We start from the raw sequence: 20,588 nt of genomic DNA, 5'->3' as shown, positions 1-20,588 counted from the left end.
CAGTTTTCTGTTTTATCTCAATGAAATGTACTGAAATGACACAAAAAGGCAATTTAGTGTTTTTGGCTGGTGAAAATAATCTTTTCAGATTCAAGCCATATTGCAATTTCTCTAATATTTCGATAAACTGTGCAGCCCTAATTTGAGGTTTTGCACATACACCAGTCATTTGGCCACCACATGTGATCCACTGCGGTTTTAATGATCTCTCACCTTGTGTGTGTGTCCTGATGCTTTGTGTGTGAGAACATGTTCCCCCTCCCATGCTAAGTCTTTGTGTGCTAGAACACTGCCATGTGTCCGCTCTTTGTGACCGCTCTCTGCGTGTCAGCTCAGTTGAACTGAAGCACCTCACATGATAACTGTGAAATATTTGGTGTACTTGTCTGTGTTTGTCGTTCATTTTTGTATCTCTTGTTTGCACGTGTTTGTAATTGTTTCCGTGTTAAAATTGTTTGCTGATTTTGTCTGATTAAATTTAACACAGATTTGAAAAAAAACAGTAATTGACATTTTCAGTGAAGAAATTTTGACATATCAGTGTAGGAATAATGCAATAATAAAATGAGTTGAGCTGAATTAAGTCCTGGTATTGTACATAACAAACACTGTAATGACTCACTGTGAGTCACAGTTGAGAAAATGTAGTTAATGTTTTTATTGTTATTGAGCAACAAAAAATAAATGCGTACAGCAAATGTAACAGTACATATAAACACTAACATTTACTGGAAAACAATTTACTCTTTAACAACTAGAAACAGCATATTCCACAAAAATATTAAAGTTTACATCAGAAAAATTCAGCCTTTAAAACAAAAAAAAATTATAGACTATAATAAACTTTATTGAGCAAGACTAATGTCAACAGATTAAAATGCCTTTTTAATACATATCCTTTGCATTTCTCTACAATTGTTTTATTTATTGGCGGACGTATAGGCCAGTACTGTTTAGTCAGTTAATTGATTAGTTGAGCAACACAATTTTGATAATCAATTAGTCATTTTGAGAGATTAATAACAACATAACAAAATAAGGCACGCTGCTTTGCAAAAAATTTAAAATCCTTCAACCTGTTACTCCATCATAAAAATAATTCTTTAGTTTCAGCCCATCTACTGATACATCTGTGTTAAGCTACAATGAGCTGATTGTATTTGCTGAGCTGATGTTTTTGTTTGGGCTCCAGCTAGTAATGTTTCAGGTGAGGTAGAGATGGGGAACAAGATGACAAGCAAAGACACAACTGCAAAAATAAAGAACAGAAAATAGATGACAGCAGACAAATAGTTGAACATTGCTCCTGTGCCTAAAATAACAAGGGAAATAAAAGATGAATACTGGAAAATAAATCATAAAAAAAGTGAGAGACTGTGGAGCTTGTAACTATAGGGATGAGTGAGGACACCAGTATCTGTGTCTGTTCAATCAACTAAATGATCTGTATTTGTGTCCATACTCACAATGAAGTGAGCGGGGCTAACCTGAAGTTGTTCATGTAGGCCTGAAATTGATACCAGAAGTTATTATTAATTTATAAGACAACTATTTACAGAATTGAGCTTCAGAGCAATGTTTTTTGATCACATGAGTAGGAGAAATACAGAACAAGGTTTTTATTAAAGTTGCTATATTAACTATTAACAACAAATAAACAAGTGCAGATATTGACTCATTTTACTCGTTTGGTACTCCTACTCATAAAAAGTACATTATCTGTACCGGATATTTGTTTCAGCCAAGTACTCGCTAGGCTTGGGTGATTGGACGAATATATCGGTGATTGGAGTCCACTGCCGCTTTTTTGGGCGATCCTCCAAAGAATGAGAGCAGCTCAGTGACAGACGTTCAGCGGCGCAGTACACACACTGAACCAAAGAACGAGCGAGAGGAAAAACTGCTGTAGAGCCAGTGTATTTTCACATTTAACTGCGGTTTATAAAGGGTGTATTGCGACTAGTTAGACGACAGGGAATACAGTTACGAGGTGATTCGCAGAAGGTCAAAACAACGTAGAGCCAGAATATTTTCAGGTGTAACTCTGTCTGTCACCAGACTGGGTGATTGTTGGAACAGTGTGAAGACTAGTCGACTTTGAATGAAGTGTGCTTTAAGATCGCTTAACAAGGTCTTAGTTGGGTATAAAAGATAAACTTCAGTTCAGAAGGTTGTATTTTCTGTTTAATGCAGTAAACAGGTGTTTTTCGTCTCCTTTCTTGACATTGGTTGAGTTTATTTTCTTTATTAAAGCTGTTAGAGCTTGTTGCATGTAGTAAACCCACTGCTCATTTCCCAGCTAAAACTATGGGACGGTGATTGGACTAAAGGTGGCAGGTTGGAAAATGTTGACTTATCGCCCCAACCTAGTACTCCCTCAACCCGAACCTGTACTGATCAGGACTTCCTCAGAAACTCGAGCTCATTGCCAGCCACAATTTTGGAGGCCAGTTTTTCTCCTGACAGATAAAACAGCCCATTCAAGGCGGCACAGCCACTGGCCAATTCCCACCCGTCTCTCCTCATCACACAGGCCTCCGTGCTGCCTGTTTTCTTTCATTATCTAACTTTCTCTGTGATCGCTCCTTTTTAAATGTCTATATATAGCTGATCTCAGCACAGCTGCAGTCATTAACCCTTATTTTTGTTCATTTTGTCACACAATGTGGTGATGAAATAATGATTTAATGATAGCTGGTTAAGGTAGTACTTATGAGCTATGATTGAACGTCCAATGTCTGATAATAGAAACAGAAAAATATGCAAACAAGAACAGCAATATCGTGAACGCACCTGCATTAATAGACAGTATATTAAATCACAGAGAGCAGGGGGGACTGAACGGTGGTTCAAATGAAACCGTCCCCCCCCCCCCTTCTTCTTCTTGGTCTCTCTTTAATTACAAACACAAAACTAGTTTCCCTGCATATGTGTGAAGACAAAATCAGTCAACAAACGAAAAGCAAAACAGCAGAGCTTTGGTGAGCCGGCGTATGGAGAATGAGGATTCTGGGTTTTGTCAAATTGCACAGCTAACTTGTGGATTTGTTGTTTTAACTTGTGTTAAGGAGCAGATTCACTTGTGCTAACTAACAGTGGTCGTTATCACAGTGCGCTGACATGCTACCAGAAACATGTCCTGTAAATACACAGTAGGGTTCAGATTTTAGTTTAGTTACTTAATGTCGGCAGGGGGGAAAAACCGAATTTGCAGAAGCCTGCTGAGCATGCAAGAGTTGGTTTGCGTGTTTCAGTAAGCTGTGTGTGCATATGGGTGTTTTAATAACATCTAAGCTTCTGACAGATGCAGTAGTGTCACTCTCAACCTCTCTCTCTGATAACACATAGGCATAGAAACAAGTTATCTTCAGTGTAGTGCTCTGTTTTTAAAATGTTACTGTAATAGTTGAGAAGTGGGAGGCGTTATTTCGGGCGTCCTGATAGTAAAAGTCCATTTAATTTTCTGCATAGATGATGTTAGACTTGCAGCCCGTCCAACCAAGGTGTTGTCGGGTACAGTAGGATCATCAGTACAATATATGAGTGACTATGTTTGAGTATATCTGGTTCCAGCTGCAACCAAGTGTACAAAAAGGGAGAGATGTTAAGTACTGCTCCTAAAGTGCTTTTTGGCAAAAAGCATGAAGCTTAAAAATGTTGTTGCATGTGCTGCTAACAGCGAGTGGAAGCTAATGGTTACTCTTTGTAGAAAGTAAATAAGTAGAAGTTAGTAGAGACAATAAGTTGATTAATTGATTAAAATAGACAGAAAAATAATTAAAATAAAAACATTGGCTGGTTCCAGCTTCTGAAAAGTGAGGATTTGCTGTTTAATTTTAAACTGTATATCTTTGTGCTGTTGGTCGGACAAAACAAGGAAGATCTCACCTCTGATGAGCTCTGGGAAACAGCGACGGGCATCTTCTACCAGAATATAATGTGCAGATTAAGATCAGCCGTTTAAATCAGCTTAGTTTCGAATTATGGATACATTTTGTCTGATTTTTAGTAACCACAGTGTGGTGGTTTAGCCTCAACTGCAATGACGAAGCATTGTGAATTTGCTACAGCTCCAGTTTGTGCCTCTGACTGGTCTTCTTCTCCATAGCAACAGTGGATGGGGCTTATGGGTATCTTATTTACAGTAATGTCACTAGCCATACCAAACTGATCATATAACTGGATTTCTCAGAAACAATAAAACTGATGGTCATAAGATAAAGATATAATAACTTTAAATAAACCAGGAGTCTCTTGAGGTTTGATATTGGGGAACATTATATTACATTATTAAAAGAAAACTGTAATGGGAATTTAAAGTAAGATCTCTTACTGCCCCTCCCTCCTGTGTTTTCACTGGAGCTGTGGAGAATTTAATTTGGCTTTCTCGCTCTCTCTCTCTCTCTCTCTCTCCCTCTCTCTCTCTCCCACCATCCCCCCTTGCCTCATCCCTCCATCAGTCATTCTCACCAGATCTGGACACAGCAAATTATTACCCTACTCCCCACTCTCCAGTCTGACAGGACTACCAAACGCGCTGATAAGAGATGCGACTGTAGTTACCATAATTAAAGTCAAGCTCAAAGTGAACTCGAAGCTAATTATAAAAAAAGCTGTTTAATAGCAACATTTTTGGTCTTTTTTTAAAAAAAAGATCTTCGTCCACACTAAAATAGGGCTAAATATCTAACATCTGTATTTTCGTCTGGAAATGAAGCTGTGCATCACGTACAACATTTGATGAGTAGTGGGATGGACGGAGCCTGGTTGCTCTGCTGAGCCTCAGCTCATTAAAACCTTCCATTCCTTCTGTAAATCTGTGATTTAGTTGATCTTATTTCTATTCAGTCAGACACCTGAACAAGTATATACTAATGATTTGATCAAGTGCAACCTGTGATTGTGTGGCTGTATTATATTGTATCTGAGCAGACTGACAATAGGTCACCTTTTTTTTTTTTTTTTTAAAGCTCTTTCCGTGTTAACACAAGGCCAGTTTAGTTTTGTTCACTCTTGAGTGGGTTTTCAAAAAAGCATCAGACAGAAGGCCGCAACTGAGAGGAAGAGGGTCTTTAGAGTTGAAGAGATGGATGTAATCTTGAAAATATGGATATTCAGTTTTCTAAAAAAGAATAAGATTAGACTAACAGACTGATGTTGGTCAATGCCAAAGTACACCTGCATAGTTAGTTCTTATAGTTGTGATGTAGAATATTCTGTGAAGGATCAACCGAGGAGGTAATCTATCTGTGAGAGCTCCTTGATATCAGGGTTTGTTACTTTGAGACTCTGTGCCATTCGCCCTGCAATGTTTTCTTCAAATTTTAGGCCAGTTTGGACGCAGAGTCAGCTACAGATGTTTTGGAAAAATGAAGCAACATGTCTCAGCAAGCATAAGAGAGAAACAGCTTAAAACACATCTGAAAAGATTTGAATGACTCAGGGTTGATCGGACTAGAGACATATAATGTAAATGTTTTGGTCAGTTTCTTGTTTAATTTAGTGTCACTTTTAGAAATTCTTCTTTGCAGAGATGTTTTAATGTTTACTGCTCTGCCGGTGGAGTTGAACAGCGGTTTGATTTCCATCCGGTTCCATCTGTTCATCCTTCAGTCTGTTAACAAGATTTTCTTTAAAACTTTCTGGAAAGGTTACCTGTTTTAGCTTTTGGTAAAAATCCAACATTTGGAGCTGTCATAGATTCACAGCTGCGTAGCGTTGCTGGAAACACCTGCTCCACAGAGTGCCATGTTATTTCTTCTGCAGGTAGCACGGTTACCAAAATTAATAACTCTTTTGTTATTCATACATTAGATAGTTTGATACATTCAATTAAAGATAGAAAAACACATTTTACTAAGACTAAAATTAAGGAATAAAGTAATTTTGAGATTTTAAGATGTAATCTTACACAAGCGGGGATGGAAATTTGCTTTATTATAAACTGTTTTATTGTTGTTTTTTTGTGAAATGAGGCCCTGTTGTAAGTTTCCAGCTGTGTAGACACATGAGTTGATGTCATTGTTTTGCAGTGAGAGGAAAACATTTCAGAAAAACACGCTGGCATTGATATAAGGAATTGATCAGCTCAGTGGCATACGAGTCCAATGGATCGGACGATTTGGAAACGGTTCTTGATTCACACACACAAGTCGGAGATTTTTTTCCCCAGACCATTACTGTTATCAGGACGTGGGAGTTTTAGAAAATATGATAAAGATATATTGGCTTATTGTAATTGTTTAATGAACACATAACATAAAGAAACAATTTTAATGTGGAATCTTTAGATTTGACATATTTCACCATTACTAATACAAGTTGCAGTAAGTAATATTAGCAAACTTATCAGCCTGGTCGATTTATGTAGCTCATCAACATATAAAAGATGGACATGACAGTTCCTTAAAAGAGAAGCTAAAACTTCTTGATCGCCCCCTTGGTGGCTGACAGCAGTATGGGTCATAAAGCTCGCTGCCTCCATGTGAGCTGATGGGACATGAACCAAACTAAAAGAATCTAACTGCATGTCAAATTAACTTTTCCCAAGGAAGGCTTCTGGCATTTTATGTTGATTTTATCACTCTGATGGTGTTCATTTTTCTGATAAGTTTGGTTTTAATTAGTTATTTGAAGCTATGAAAGAGGGGGTTTCACATCATAATTGACATCTGAGCCCCGCTCGTGTTTGAGTCCGCCGGGTGTATGGGCCGGACTTTGCTACTGCAGCACCATCCCCAGATCACTACTGCGTAGACTCTGGCTCAGAATCACCTCACCAGCATAAGATGGCAGCGGCAGCTGTATCCGGGATATTTTGGCTTCAATCGTGTGTATTGGGAAGAAGTGGAGATGCGACGTCCATCTCTTATGTGGTCTAGCTCCACCACGCCCCTGGTAGAGCAAAGTTTGGGGTTTGATAGCTTTTTATTGAATTTTAATCCTTTTGAATCCCTTATGAAATCTTTGTTGGCAGTTTGTGTCATGTGACAATTAGCAAACTCTATTGAAAGTTAATTTAAGAGGCACCTATGTGACTTGTGGGTTAAGATGCTGACCATAAACCACAATGTCCCCTGTTCATATCTTTTGTTGCATCTTGTTTCTCTACTATATCTTTCTCATAAAGGTGTTTAGAAAAGGTTCAGTTACATTATTAAAACTTCCCTTCCAAAGTCCTACTATTCATACCAGAGTGAATAACCGTTCTGCTGGATCTGTGGCAGTCCTGACTCAAGGTTTGTGTTTATTATACCAGTCAGCAACTGGCTAAGCACCTGGATTGTGCCTGAGCCAACAGAAAGTGCAACCTTGGCCGGGACTTTTTGGGGGACAAGTAATACCACCCAGAAACCAAAACTAAAACTTGGTTCCTGCGGTGAATAACACATAACAATCCTCAGTTCCTGCAATACTGAAAGTTGAAAAGGGCTTGGGTTATAATTCTTCTCTCTTTCTTTTCTTTTAATTTCAAAACTTGGTTTAATTTTAGGAGTTTTATTTATGGACCAATGCTGCCAAAGCATAAGATGTACCAAGTAGAATATGGTGTGTACAGTACGTTGTAGTTGTGGTAGTGAGGGAGTTGTCATTATCTAATTTCCCTAATCCAACATTTACATATAACGTATGCCAAAATATATAGACTGTAGTAATCATTAAGTGTCTTTGAATTATTATGTGTGGTGAGAAATGTTTTAATTACTTTCCAGTCATGTGACTGTGTAAAATTTAAGCTTAAGATATTGTCCAGTTGGTCACATATTTCCACTTCTGATATTATATAGTTTCTGCTCTATGCACCGTTCTTATCTGTTTTTTTTTTTTTTTTTTTGTCTAAATGAATTCTGGTGCAGTTGTTTACTTGCCTGAGGAAATTTTGTCATTCTGGGTTTTTGTGGGTTTTGATTTTTGTGTAATGTGTTGGTTGAAATGTTGTTTTATGGGCCTTTCCAGTCATATGAGAATATCACTGTGGTGGACGCAGTGAATCTTTTCCTTTGGCACCAAATTGACACATTTAAATATATTGTTTGTTGGCACGAAATGTCACAGGCTGGTAAATTCAAGACATAACGTTCCTCTTCAGCTTTAAAAAAACCCACACTGGTCTGCACGCTGTGTGTGTTTGCGTGTGTTTGCGTGTGTGTGTGTGTGTGTGTGTGTGTGTGTGTGTGTGTGTGTGTGTGTGTGTGTGTGTAAGAACTCCCATGTTACCACCAGCTATTCTCTTTGTGTTGCCTCTTTCACCCTCCTGCCTTTGTTACAGCTTCCCTTTGCACCTACATGTCAAGTTGTTACAGTAGAACAATACAACAGAGCGCATTCTCACGAAAACTCGCTTTGTGCAAACTGGATTTTCAGTGCCATCGAATCGGTTGTGTTTCAGAATTAAATCAAAGGGTCACTTTTAATTAGTTCAGTTAACGATTTTCCCTTTCATGTCTTCGGGAGATCAGTAGGCAACTTCTGCCACATTGGCTATTGATATTGTGACACTATAATGTCAAAATGTGTCTTTGATATTGCTTTAAAGCATTTCATTGTTTTCCACTGGCTTTGATCAGGGTCATGATGATTTGTTTCATCAGCCAGCTGCTGTATGAACTGCAGGAGCACAACTACATATTTTACCTGAATTTATAAGCAAATAATGTCTTGTTTTATAGCTGTTCTTAGGGAGCCAACTATCTTATTGATTGAATAATCATTTGAGTAATATCTTTAATCAAAAGTGCCAAAAAATTATCTGATTCCTCCTTCTTAAACGTGAGGACACGGAGCTTTTCTTTGTCTTATATGATAATAGAGCTTGAACAGTTAAATTTGTTGTCAACTGTTAAATTAATCACCAACAATTTTGACAATAAATTAATCATTTTGAGTCAGTTTTTAAGAAACAATGTCCAAAATTCTCAGATTTCTGCTTCTTACATGTGTTGAATGTAGAGCTTGAATGATTAGTTGATTGGTTGTCAGCTATTAATTGACAACAGTTTTGACAATCATTTAATCATTTTGAGTCCATTTATAAAAATAATAAAATTTCTCTGATTTTAGTTTCTTAAATGTGAATATTTTATGGTTTCTTTAGCCCTCCATGACAGTAACCTGAATATCTTTGGGTTGTGGACAAAACAGGACATGTAAGGACGTCACCTATGGACCAAACATATAATTGATTAATCAAGTACAGGACAGATTAATCGATAAAGACAGTAACAGTTAGATACAGTCCTTTATGATAGTAAACTGATTATCTCTTGGTGTAACTATAAATCTGTGAGATGGTTGAACAGAGCTCCCCTCTGTTGACCAGGAAAATGGAGGAGTTTAAGGTCTACCTGTCCTGGGAAGGAGATTGATTGACTGACAGAGAGGAAAGAGGAGGCAGAGCGAGCTGTGAGCCGTTCATCTGTCTCTCCTCCAACACCTCCCGCTCCACTGTTTTCTCTCCTCTGTTTGTTTTCCCTCGTTCTTTTTTTTTGTTTTTTTTTTAAGCCAGAGGAATGTTACACATCCACAGTGTGGCGGAGGAGAGTGTGTGTTTGTGCTTGTGTGTATCTGTCTCTCTTTTGTGTGTGTTTGCTTTGGAGAGAAAGAGAGAGAGAGTGTGAGTGAGTGAGTGAATGGGGGGGGCTTGGCATGTGTTTGTGTTAAGGTGTGTGTGTGTGTGTGTGTGTGTGTGTGTGTGTGTGTGTGTGTGTGTGTGTGTGTGTGTGTGTGTGTGTGTGTGAGAGAGAAATTGTGGGCAGCCAGTGTCTTCATTTTTTCACACAGCCCTCTTTTCTACCACATGCATATTTCATGGAACTGGTCATTTATGTCACCAGCAGGAGAGTTTCTTGGCCGAACCAACACGCTGTGTGTGTGTGTGTGTGTGTGTGTGTGTGTGTGTGTGTGTGTGTGTGTGTGTGTGTGTGTGTGTGTGTGTGTGTGTGTGTGTGTGTGTGTGCGCTGTCCACGTAGGGATTCTAAACAGAATATTATTGAATTATTAAAATTATTGTTCTGTTAAAAAATCCACAGACAAGACAGCTGCTGGCTGCATGCTGCACCTGTGATTGAGCGTCCTCGTCCTGCTGTAAGAGCCGGCTGTGTTTGACTGATGTGTTTTTATAACGGCAGTGTGGTTCAGACCGAAGGCATCAGAATTACATTCACGAATGGGGGTCTGCCTGCTGATTTATTTTGTTCCCCCTCCTCCCATAAATGTGCCTTTACCCTATGTCTGTAGTGGCAAAGGACAAGGACAGGTCTATGTCCTGACTGGTAATTGTCTGTGTGGATGTTGTATACATCGGGCACTTTGTTAGTATGTGTGTGTGTGTGTGTGTGTGTGTGTGTGTGTGTGTGTGTGTGTGTGTGTGTGTGTGTGTGTGTGTGTGTGTGTGTGTGTGTGTGTGTGTGTGCTTGGTTCTGCATTTGTGGCAGTTGTACACAATGCTGTGTTTGGTCTGTAAACAGCAGCCTCTGCTCACTTTGAGCAGCGTGGTGCTTGGTTTGGGCCCAAGTTATCTGGAATGGTCCTTTCCATGCAGGAACAGAGGAACCTCCCATTAACTGGACTTTTAGGAACCTTGTAAGCAAAGCTGAAACAGACGATAAGTCGATTAGTTAATTGTTTAATACATTTTTTTAAGGCAAACCTGCTGCTGGTCCCAGCATCTTAATTATGAATATTTGGTGACTTTCTTATTCAAACGTGATAGAAAACTGATTATCTGTGAGTTTTGGACTGTTGGACAAAACAAAACCTCTGAAGACGTCACCTTGTCTCTGGGAACTTGTGATGGACATCGAACCATCTTGTTGTTCGTAATGCTCCACTGCACGCATTACAATCCCTTATTTTACTGTAATGTCCTCTCTGCCTGTGTGTTGTATGTAGGGTTATTTTCATTGCTGTACATTACATTAATGTAAAATATTGGTACCTTTTGGTACAGCCCTACATCTTACAAGAGCTAAAAGACTACCAAGACTGACATTTTTCTTACTGTTTTTATCTTGTTTTATCTTTGGTCAACACAAAACCGTATCCTCTGGCTGAACTTTTGTTAATCTTTCCATCACAAAGATGTCATGCATCTCATTGCTGCTACAATAGATGATTCTTGACATAACCATTGTTTTGTAATGGCTTTCTTACTGGCAATCAGCATTATTCTGTAATTGTTTTTGAAAAGCCAAGAAGCTGTGGTGGCATCTTTCCCAAGTTAAGAGACCTGAAAAAAGTCGCCTGTTGGTAATCTATCTCTGCTTTTAGTGTTGTTTGAAGCACATATTGGTTTGCTGCACTTGCAGGCACTGCAAGCTAGAAATGCAAAAGTGGAACAAGTTTTACAGCAAACTGCAGCACTTTGGGGGTTTCAGTTCCTTTCAAAAGTAGCATTAATACGTCAGTTTTAATGTTACAGTACTGTTCTGTGGTCGGACCAGAGTGAGAGGTTTTATTCACACCTGGGCCCCTCATGTTAAAAAGGAAAACAGTTTTGGTAGTGTGAGAGTTTTCTGTTTATTTGTTACATTTAGACGATACTTATAGCAAAGTAGGACAGCAGTAAAATAAGCTTCAGTTCTGTCCTCTTAGTAAGTGGAGATCAAGTAACATAGGGGCTGTATTCATGTAAAAAAGGATCACAAAAGAGAGCTCGGTAGGAGAAGGTAAAACTAAAGCTTTTCCAAAATGAGGTATGTTGAATTTGATATGCATTTTCTTATAATAATGCATTAACTTGTTTAAATTTAGTCTACTGGTGAAGTATTATAAACAGTTGAGCAGCTGTTAAAAGAGACAAATGTGACAGTTGTGGGATCCGTGTTGAATATGAGGATGGTGGTTTACATTAAATCTGTTTCAGCAATGAAAAAGTGGTATCACTGCATATTAGTGGTTTTGTTTTTCAAGAGTAAAATGTCGCTGCTGTGGTTAGGTCACAGAACATAGCCCACAGCAGTCATATATGTCATTTTAAATGTCAATTGAATGCAAAACCCTGGTATTACCCGAGAAGAGTGTGCCTCATTATAAGAAACAAAAATAAAATCTTGAAGGCTTAAAGGTTTAGTGTGTTTATGGACACTACAGCACACATATTCTCCTGTACACAACAATAACAACTGTGTGTATATAATTGATTAGGATACTGACACAATGGGCTCTAACAGGCCTTTGTGCTTTGTCATTTAAACAACGTTTGTTTTTTTATCCCTGCTCTGTCATTAAAGGAGATGAAGGGAGGAGGTTTGTCCAAGACATTCTTAGGAGTCTACGTGTGTGTGTGTGTGTGTGTGTGTGTGTGTGTGTGTGTGTGTGTGTGTGTGTGTGTGTGTGTGTGTGTGTGTGTGTGTGTGAGAGACAGCCCACATTCCACACATTTGTGTCCGTGTTTATAGCTTGTGTAATGCAGTTAAGACTGACTTTCTTTAATGTTTGTCTCGTAGCTATAATTTGCTATACTGTCCACATAGTTAATGGATGTTTGTGATGGATGCTAGTTAATGAGCTTAGGTTTCGTTTGAATTCTGTTTTTCACCCACTTCCACCTTTTAAGATAAAGAGCTTGTGTGTTACTCTTTCCTGTTTTGTCCCGCTCTGTTTGCAGTCTTTCAGCTCTGTGCACTCACCTATTCTAATACAAGGAAGTTGTGCTTCCTTTTGCCTTTCCTGCAAATGATGATTCAATTCTGGTGAAATTTGACTGAATTAAATGTCTTGAAATATGTCAGATACTCCTGTTCCAGGCCAGCTTGGTTTCTTTTCAAATCACAGTTTTTTTGGGGGTGAGGTATTGAGTGCATTAAAACTTCAGCAGATTAAATTCACATCAGGGATCTTCTCGGTCTCCTCAGTCATCTGAAGCTAAATGTGAGAAGTGCCTTTATCATGATGATGAGTTCTGATGTCTACTTTTTTTTTTTTTTTAGTCACCGTACATGTAGTAACTATATGTGCAGTTGCGTTTCTCTGTCTAAATCAATTTAACTTTATTTCACAAGGACACATTTCACACACATATTAACATAAAAAACACCAAACTGCAACACATGAACAACAGCATAGAGATATAAAATCATTGCAGTTCATAAAGACATACAGAAATAGTTTTACCTGAAGTTAGTCCACATACATTTGGACATTTGGTGTGGTTAGACTAAGAGCTGTTAGTGCTTACTGTAGTTTGAGCCAGCATAAAGCTAAACCTCAAATCAGTGCAGGCAACACTTTTTTCTCATGCTCTTGCTGCAGCTTCTCCATCCCACTAGCCCCCGGGAAGTACTGCCTCAGCCTCACGTTGAGCCAGGGAAAATCCTTTGTTGGTTAAAGTTTTTTTTCCTCACTCCAGCACAGATGAAAACTTACTGCATCGAGTGCACTGCTTCCCAGTGTCAGTGGTGTCTCTAGTGTTTGGGCAGGTTGTTATATGCAGGTTAGGAATTTGTGTGTGTGTGTGTGTGTGTGTGTGTGTGTGTGTGTGTGTGTGTGTGTGTGTGTGTGTGTGTGTGTGTGTGTGTGTGTGTGTGTGTGTGTGTGTGTGTGTGTGTGTGTGTGTGTGTGTGTGTGTGTGTGTGTGTGTGTGTGTGTTTTATAAAACACCTGTGAGACAAAGATATGCAGAGCTAAGGTATCTCAACGTAAGGAGAGACTCTGCTTTTTTTTTCATTTGGCATCGCTGAGAGGCAGCACACCAGCATCAAGCCAGATAAACACAGAATATAGATGCATATCGTCCAATTATGCTAAGGGGGTGTTTTGAAGGTGATGTGTTTCCTCAGGTTACTGTGAGACAATGAAATATTATCATAATCCAGGACGTTTGGTAACAGATTCAAGAGTTTGTCAGGCTTATCAGACGCCTAAACACAGCACAGTGGTTTATTATATTCTGCCACCTATTGGAAAAGTGCTGAAAAGTTCACAAATTAAAATATCTTCAATAACTGTCGAAGGGTTGGTACTTTATTACAGTCATGAGAAATTGTTATTGGCATTGCATCTCAAGAGTTAATTCCTTCTCCTCTCTCTCATCCTGTTCCCCATCACAGCAAATGGTGATGAGCCTGCGGGTGTCGGAGCTGCAGGTGCTGCTGGGCTACGCTGGGCGCAATAAGCACGGACGCAAGCACGAGCTGCTGACCAAGGCTCTGCACCTGCTGAAGGCTGGCTGCAGCCCCGCTGTGCACATGAAGATCAAAGAGCTCTACCGACGACGCTTCCCTGCCAAAATGGTATCCCACTCAGAGCTGGCCATGCCCGGGCCGCACCACCCAGCTACAGCTGGAATGGTTGGAGGTGGGGGCGCCGCACTGCCCGCTGGCCTGACACAGCTGGCATATGAGGGTCACGCCGGTCACGGTGGAGCCCCGTCGCCCGCTGCCTTATTGCCCCTCTCACTGCTCGGCCCTGGGAAACACGAGTTGACCGGGCTGACGCACCACCTGTCCGCCTCGGCCACGCTGCACCCGGTCCACCCAGATGTCAAGCTCCAGAGGCTGCCCTTCTACGACATGCTGGATGAGCTCATCAAGCCAACCAGTCTAGGTGAAGGCATGTGTGAGTGTCTTCGTGTGAGAGTTGGTCTTGGATTTAAGGGGAATGATAGTAAAGTACATTTCATCACAAGATAAACCTGGTTTTAGTTTTCAACAGAATGGCACCATTTTGTGTTTATGGTTTGGTGGTTTAAAAAAAAAACTTTATGACTAAGGTATGTTTGTTATTCGTAGCTTCACAAAACCAGAATTTACATGGCTGCTTAATATAGCGGATTCTATGTCTGGAAATGTAAGAATACACCATACAATGGAAGGCTGTGGAGTATCCTGTTGGCCTAGTGGTTAAGACACATACCATATACAGTAACTGCTAGGGAACGCACATCATCCCTCTCTCTCTCTCCACATATTTCTGACTATATCTTCACTGGCAGACTATCCAGGGAAAGTGAAAATGCTGAAAAAACAAATCTGCAAGGTGGTGAATATTTATATCAGTATATTATTCCCGTAATAATCGTGGCAGCAGTCACAGAAAACATTGACATTTGTGTTTTCCTCTGTTGTGGAGAGGCTCCCTGCCAGTGCTGGTGTTGTGCTGCTTGCTAATGTGTTGACAGGGCACAGAAATGTTAGTGCAAAAATATCGTTTTCATATTTCCCCCAAGAGTTCAGAGTAGACAGAGGTCACAGTTGGTTCCCAAGAGCTTTAAGTGAAAATATTAATTGGGGTGCCTTATCCATCCCGCTTCCAAAAGAAAAAGCTCTGAAGAATTTGCCTTCTCTGATTCTCTTGTACTCCTTCAAATACTTTACCTAATAGTAGTATTTGCTCAAGAGTTTATTTCCATTAACAAGCAAGAGAGCTGGCATTTAGTCACAAGCTTGAAACCAATAAATAAAGATGATCAGTTTTCTTGAGTAGTTTCAGAATGCATTATCGGTGAATAATGACTCTTATCTGGATATTTATATTAATACATAAGGTCTGCTTTGCTGAAATTTGTTTTGGATGGGCTGTGCAATACTGCAGCATGATTAATTGCAATTATATTTTCATTGTACCAATATATTTCTAGCTGTGAGACCAATTTCACATCAGTGTGCAGCCACTGAATATAAATGAACTGCTACAAGTAGACCATCAACAACATATTGACAGTACTGCATTTATCTACACAAAGTCATGTGTCTCCAAGGATACTACACTAAGTGAGCGAGCGCAGACATTTATGAGTACAGTAGTTGAGCTGTCACTGTAAAGTGCTGCACTGGCTCTGCATAAAAGCATTATGTCTTAACATCACGACACATAGCTGTCGTGGGTCCAAAATAAGAGAAAATCCTTAATATATTTATGAATTAAGATTTTTCAATTGGAGTTTTTTGCTTCAAATAGCATCTGATTCTGTAAAGTTTATACCAAAAAAAACAACCTTTTTTAACAAATGGTGTTTTTTTAATACAACAAAATGATGACAACTGGGTGTGTGTTGTACTAGCCAGTTACATATAAACCACATAATTGTATTTTCAGACAACAACTCTATGAAGAACTTAAAGCACCGGAAACTTAGTTTGGTAGATTTGCTTCATTCACCAGCAAAAAAAAATCTGTCGAGTGGCTGGTAAAAATTTGAATATTGGCCAGTGGACAAAAAAGTTAACTGTGCACCCCTGATCTTTAGTAAAGGTATTATTTATGTCCACCTTTAAACCAGTGAGACAAATACACAAACCTTTGCTGTAAAATAACTTAAACTATAAGAAGCCGATGTAGGAAGTCGTTTTTGGGACCAAATATTAAACATCTTCTCTTTTCTAATTTCATGAAGGCCCAGTGTTTAAGCAGCATGTCTTGTATCTGTCTGCCCTTTAATTCACTACTTAGGAGACTTTTAATCTTGGCTTTATCTTGGTCAGATTTGTCGTTATATTAGGTGTGCATCGAGCAGCCAGCCTGCATTTAGCATAATAACACTCTTTCGGCTCTGGGATATATTGCAAATATATGGAAATGTCTAGATTTTCCTACATTAGCATTTTAATGGAGTAAGACCATCTTGTGATTAATTTGCCTGCAGATGCATGTACAAACACAGCGCCTGCAGCTCTGTCATCACACCATCTTTCTCCTCTTCCCTCTCCCTTTCCTACTCTATCCATTTCCTGCACATGTTCCATCCCTTCTTTGCCGCCTCTCTCTCCCTCTTCCATCCTCACTCTGTCTCTGTGGCTATCCTCGGTTGAAATTTGCATGCAAAGTGATGAAATCACACAGGCGTACACCTGTGCCCGCAGAACACACCCTCCCCTCATTTGAATCTGAATCGCACATTCGCATCATTCTCATACACACTGGATACGAACGCGCGCACACACACGTCTGCGCATGCAGTACTTTCAGACACAAATGTACTTTCCAATAAATAATGCATGTTGATCGTATTGTTCTCCGAGAAGCAGAGAGAGTGGAAAGGAGTGAGAGGAGGAAAAACCTCCAGAGGAAGATGGTGCACATCGTTTCACAAAGCTGAAAATTTTAATTTGCTTTAAAAATGAAGCCTGTGCTGCAGCTTGGAGGTGACGACCCTCTTTATCCTTATAATAATGGAGGGAAGTAATGAAACCACTTGATTAATTGTAATTCCTCACTCATGTGCAGACTGGGAGATCAGCTGTAGTCTCCTCACTCAGTGATCACACTTTCACATACTCTGTCTCTTCTCTGCTTGTTTTTTCTCTGATCTTCTAACTACTGCTCAATCCCTATCTCTCTCTCTCTCTCTCTCTCTCTCTCTCTCTCTCTCTCTCTCTCCCCCATTGTTGTTGCCTCTCCTGTTGTCTTGCCTCCTGTTTTCTCTCTCCCTCACTTTCTCATTTTTTCTAACTCCCTTCCCCCACTTGCTTGCTTGGTCTGCGGGGTCTGGGTTTTTTATTTATTTATTTTTTGCTGGAGAAAGCTGATTTGTCAGCCATGTCTGTGCTTAACCAGGATTCTAACCGGGTTTTTACAAGAGCACATCTGCACGACAGACTTCAAACAGGGCAATGAAAGAAAATATTATTACTTGTTTAGTGTGTCCTTGCATCTAAGATTCGATTAAATAAGGCTGGGTATGTTAGTTTCCATCACTGAACTGCAGTTTATTTCCTGGTATAATTCACACATGTGAAAAGAAGAGAACTGTTCCAAAGCCGTTCAACCATTCAAGAAGCAGCATTAAATATTTTCAATAGATAGAAAAAGGAGTAGGCTGAAGCCATTGCACCTGCCATTTTTAGAATACAAAACCTCTTTGACGTCAGTGCCGACATTCTGGTCATACATTTTTATTTTGTTTATTTTTACATAACATTTTCTGTTCCTCACTACAACTGTTCCATAAATACACTCCTTCAGCTGATATACAACGATGTTTTGTACATTAGTTCTGACCTTTTGTCTCCTCAACATGCATATTCCACTCATGTTGGCTTTCCCTCTTTTTAAACAACCTTTGGATGCTTTCAGGCTGCTGCTAATGTACTAATACTAATGTATTTTTGACTTTATGCGAGATGTGGACTATTTCAAGACTTACCAAGTCAGTAGATTTTAGAGCCTTTAATTTAATAAGCAGTGGGTTTGTTGGATCTTGATAAGTAGTTTTTTCTGCAATTCTCTTGGCTCTCTTTCGGAGTATAAAAACTGTATTTGTATTTGTTTTATATGCACACAGTAGTAAACACTAACGCTTCACACAGCAAGCAGTGTATGGAAATATACTGTAAGAGAACAATATAAGGTGCATATTTTAGCTTGATTTAAGAAAGCCTTACACAGTATTACACATACACACTGTAAGAAGAAAACAGTTTGCTCTCTGACTACAGAGCCAGTCCCCTCACTGTGACATTAGTGCAAATGCTAAAAACTCTTCCAGCCACAGCAGCATATATCACCATCATACACTGAAAATATTACAGCCCAACACAGACAACAGACCGTCCAACAACTGGTGATGTCCAATATATTCACACATGCGTGTGTGTACTCTTCTGGCTCTCTTCTGCTGGCCTGTCCCTACAGTGTCCTCATCTTCTCCAGAGTAAGAGTCTTGGTTGGAGCCTCTGTGAATCACCTTGTGACTCTATTTCCTATATTCTCTAGCCGAAATAAACCCTTCGTTCACGGAGTTTGATGTGAAAATATTCTGGTTCTACAGCTGTTTTCCCTCTCACTCATTTATGGGCTCAGTGTGTCTACTGCAGCGCTAAACATCTGTTGCTGAGCAGCTGCTCTCATTCTTCATAGGCACACCATTAAATTAGCAAAATGACAAATATTGACCCAAAAAAATTATATATTCATCCAATTGGTCAAGCTTGCTCACAAATATGGTTGATGTGTTTAAAAGAAAAGTTTCTGACCAGCTGCATTTAGCAGGAATTACATGCATGTATGTAATTGTATTGTCAGTCTTAACCTGATTTCTCACAATAACCTGGTTTCTTGTGTGGACGTAAACATAGTTATTATCGCTCTCAGACCATCCTCCCTCTCTCGCTCTCTCTCCCTGTCATTATCCCTCCCCTCCCCCCTCCCTCCCTCCCATACAGCCTTGTGCCCTCTGCTGAGTCTTATCAGTTTGTGGGATAAAGGTTAGTCAGCCCACAGTTTAGCCCTGCCAGTTCAAACTGGTCAACAGTCTGGTCTGCACCAGCTACTCCTTCATTACCATGGCGACCTCACTGGTTGAACTCCAGTCTCATCTCCATCATTATCCGTCCTCCACAGAGAACTATGCCTCTGTGCTCATTATGGATATCATTGTGGTGCACATGCATTATACATGATTTAATCACCATATCTTCAGGAAAAGGATGCAAGCCCATTTCGCGTTTGATGAGCGTTTCGTGCATAATGGCTTGTTACATCGGAAGATTGCTGTGATATTCATACAATGGAGGAAAATAATGTGGTAAAAAATGTCAGTCTAATCAAGCTTTTGGAACATCGCTTCCTTTAGAATGAGTCAGTCCATGATTTTATTTTTGTACATATCGAATCGCTTTGAAAACTAGATGTCTGGGTGTCATTGTTAAGAATTTTGTGCTGCCTATTTAGGCTAGTAGGTCACAGTCATATTTGCCTTCAGTATATTTTTAAAGGCCAAGGCAAAATAAATCTATATTCAGCTCTACAATACAGTTTGCTTTATTGCCAGGGCATGAATCATGTCAGCATGGTGCCATCTGCCTGTCACTTATACTGGGAACATCATAACTTATTAAATAAGGATACCAGATACAAACTTCATACTTTCTACAGTGGAGTATTTGGTTAGATTTTGGAGTAAGACAGCAACTAACAAGTATTTTTATTTTCAATTAATCTGCCGATTGTTTTCTTGATTAATTGAGTAATGCTCTCACATTGCTTGTTTTATCCAAATAATAGTCTTTGCTACCATAATATGACAAAGAAAAGCATCAAATCAGCATAATTTTACAGGCAGGAGTTAGATAATATTTGGCATTTGTACTACATTATCAAAATGGTTGCAGATTCAGGTTAAATTAATCGATTAGTTGGCTAAATGTTGATGCTCTGTTTTGGAGTCCTCCATTTGTGAAAGTTTCTGAAAAGATTCTGTGACTCATTTCTGAAATATAAAGTTCACATTAACACCACCAACGCGTTATGCAAATTAAAAAATACTAAATGTTTCCTGTAAAATAATTCTAATTATAATAGTCATTAGCAAAATGAATGGAGTTATTTGCATAACTAGGTGTGTTGCATATATCATGTTGATTATAGTTGGACATTAGGCAGCTCAAGTGCCTCTTGAATGATTGATTGAATAAATGAATGAATGGGATATTCAGTGTTTTTAACAACTCCAAAATCTCAACTCTGAACTCATCTTTGTTGCACATACTGTATTTAGAGTCCTTCGTGGTCCTCCCTAATTTTTCATGTAACTGGAAACACAGCCGGAGAGAAGTGTATTTGTCCTTGTCCTTTTTTTTAATATACAGGTTGCACACTGCTGGTTGTTTTTGTGAGCATTTGATCTGCAATGTGTGTTAGCTGTCAGTGA

At 39.3% G+C, this 20,588-nt stretch overlaps 1 protein-coding gene across 3 annotated transcripts in view; it reads left to right on the top strand.

Annotated features, from left to right (window-relative positions):
• Positions 1 to 20,588, top strand: part of LOC127351753 (E3 SUMO-protein ligase PIAS1) — a 55,986-nt gene that overhangs the window by 12,500 nt on the left and 22,898 nt on the right. The window contains exons 1-2 of one of the 3 annotated variants that reach the window (XM_051379648.1): positions 11,474 to 11,694; positions 14,050 to 14,557. In XM_051379648.1, coding sequence (XP_051235608.1) covers positions 14,053 to 14,557 — 505 coding nt within the window. In that variant the 5' untranslated portion in view covers positions 11,474 to 11,694; positions 14,050 to 14,052. Of the gene's footprint in view, positions 1 to 11,473; positions 11,695 to 14,049; positions 14,558 to 20,588 lie in introns of those variants that run through there. The other 2 variants (XM_051379647.1, XM_051379646.1) reach the window with 2 other exon arrangements.

This window comes from Dicentrarchus labrax, unplaced genomic scaffold (assembly GCF_905237075.1).
Source record: "Dicentrarchus labrax unplaced genomic scaffold, dlabrax2021, whole genome shotgun sequence".
Lineage (NCBI taxonomy): Eukaryota > Metazoa > Chordata > Actinopteri > Moronidae > Dicentrarchus > Dicentrarchus labrax.
Note: the sequence above shows the minus strand (reverse complement) of the source record. Positions and strands in the feature narration are given on the sequence as shown.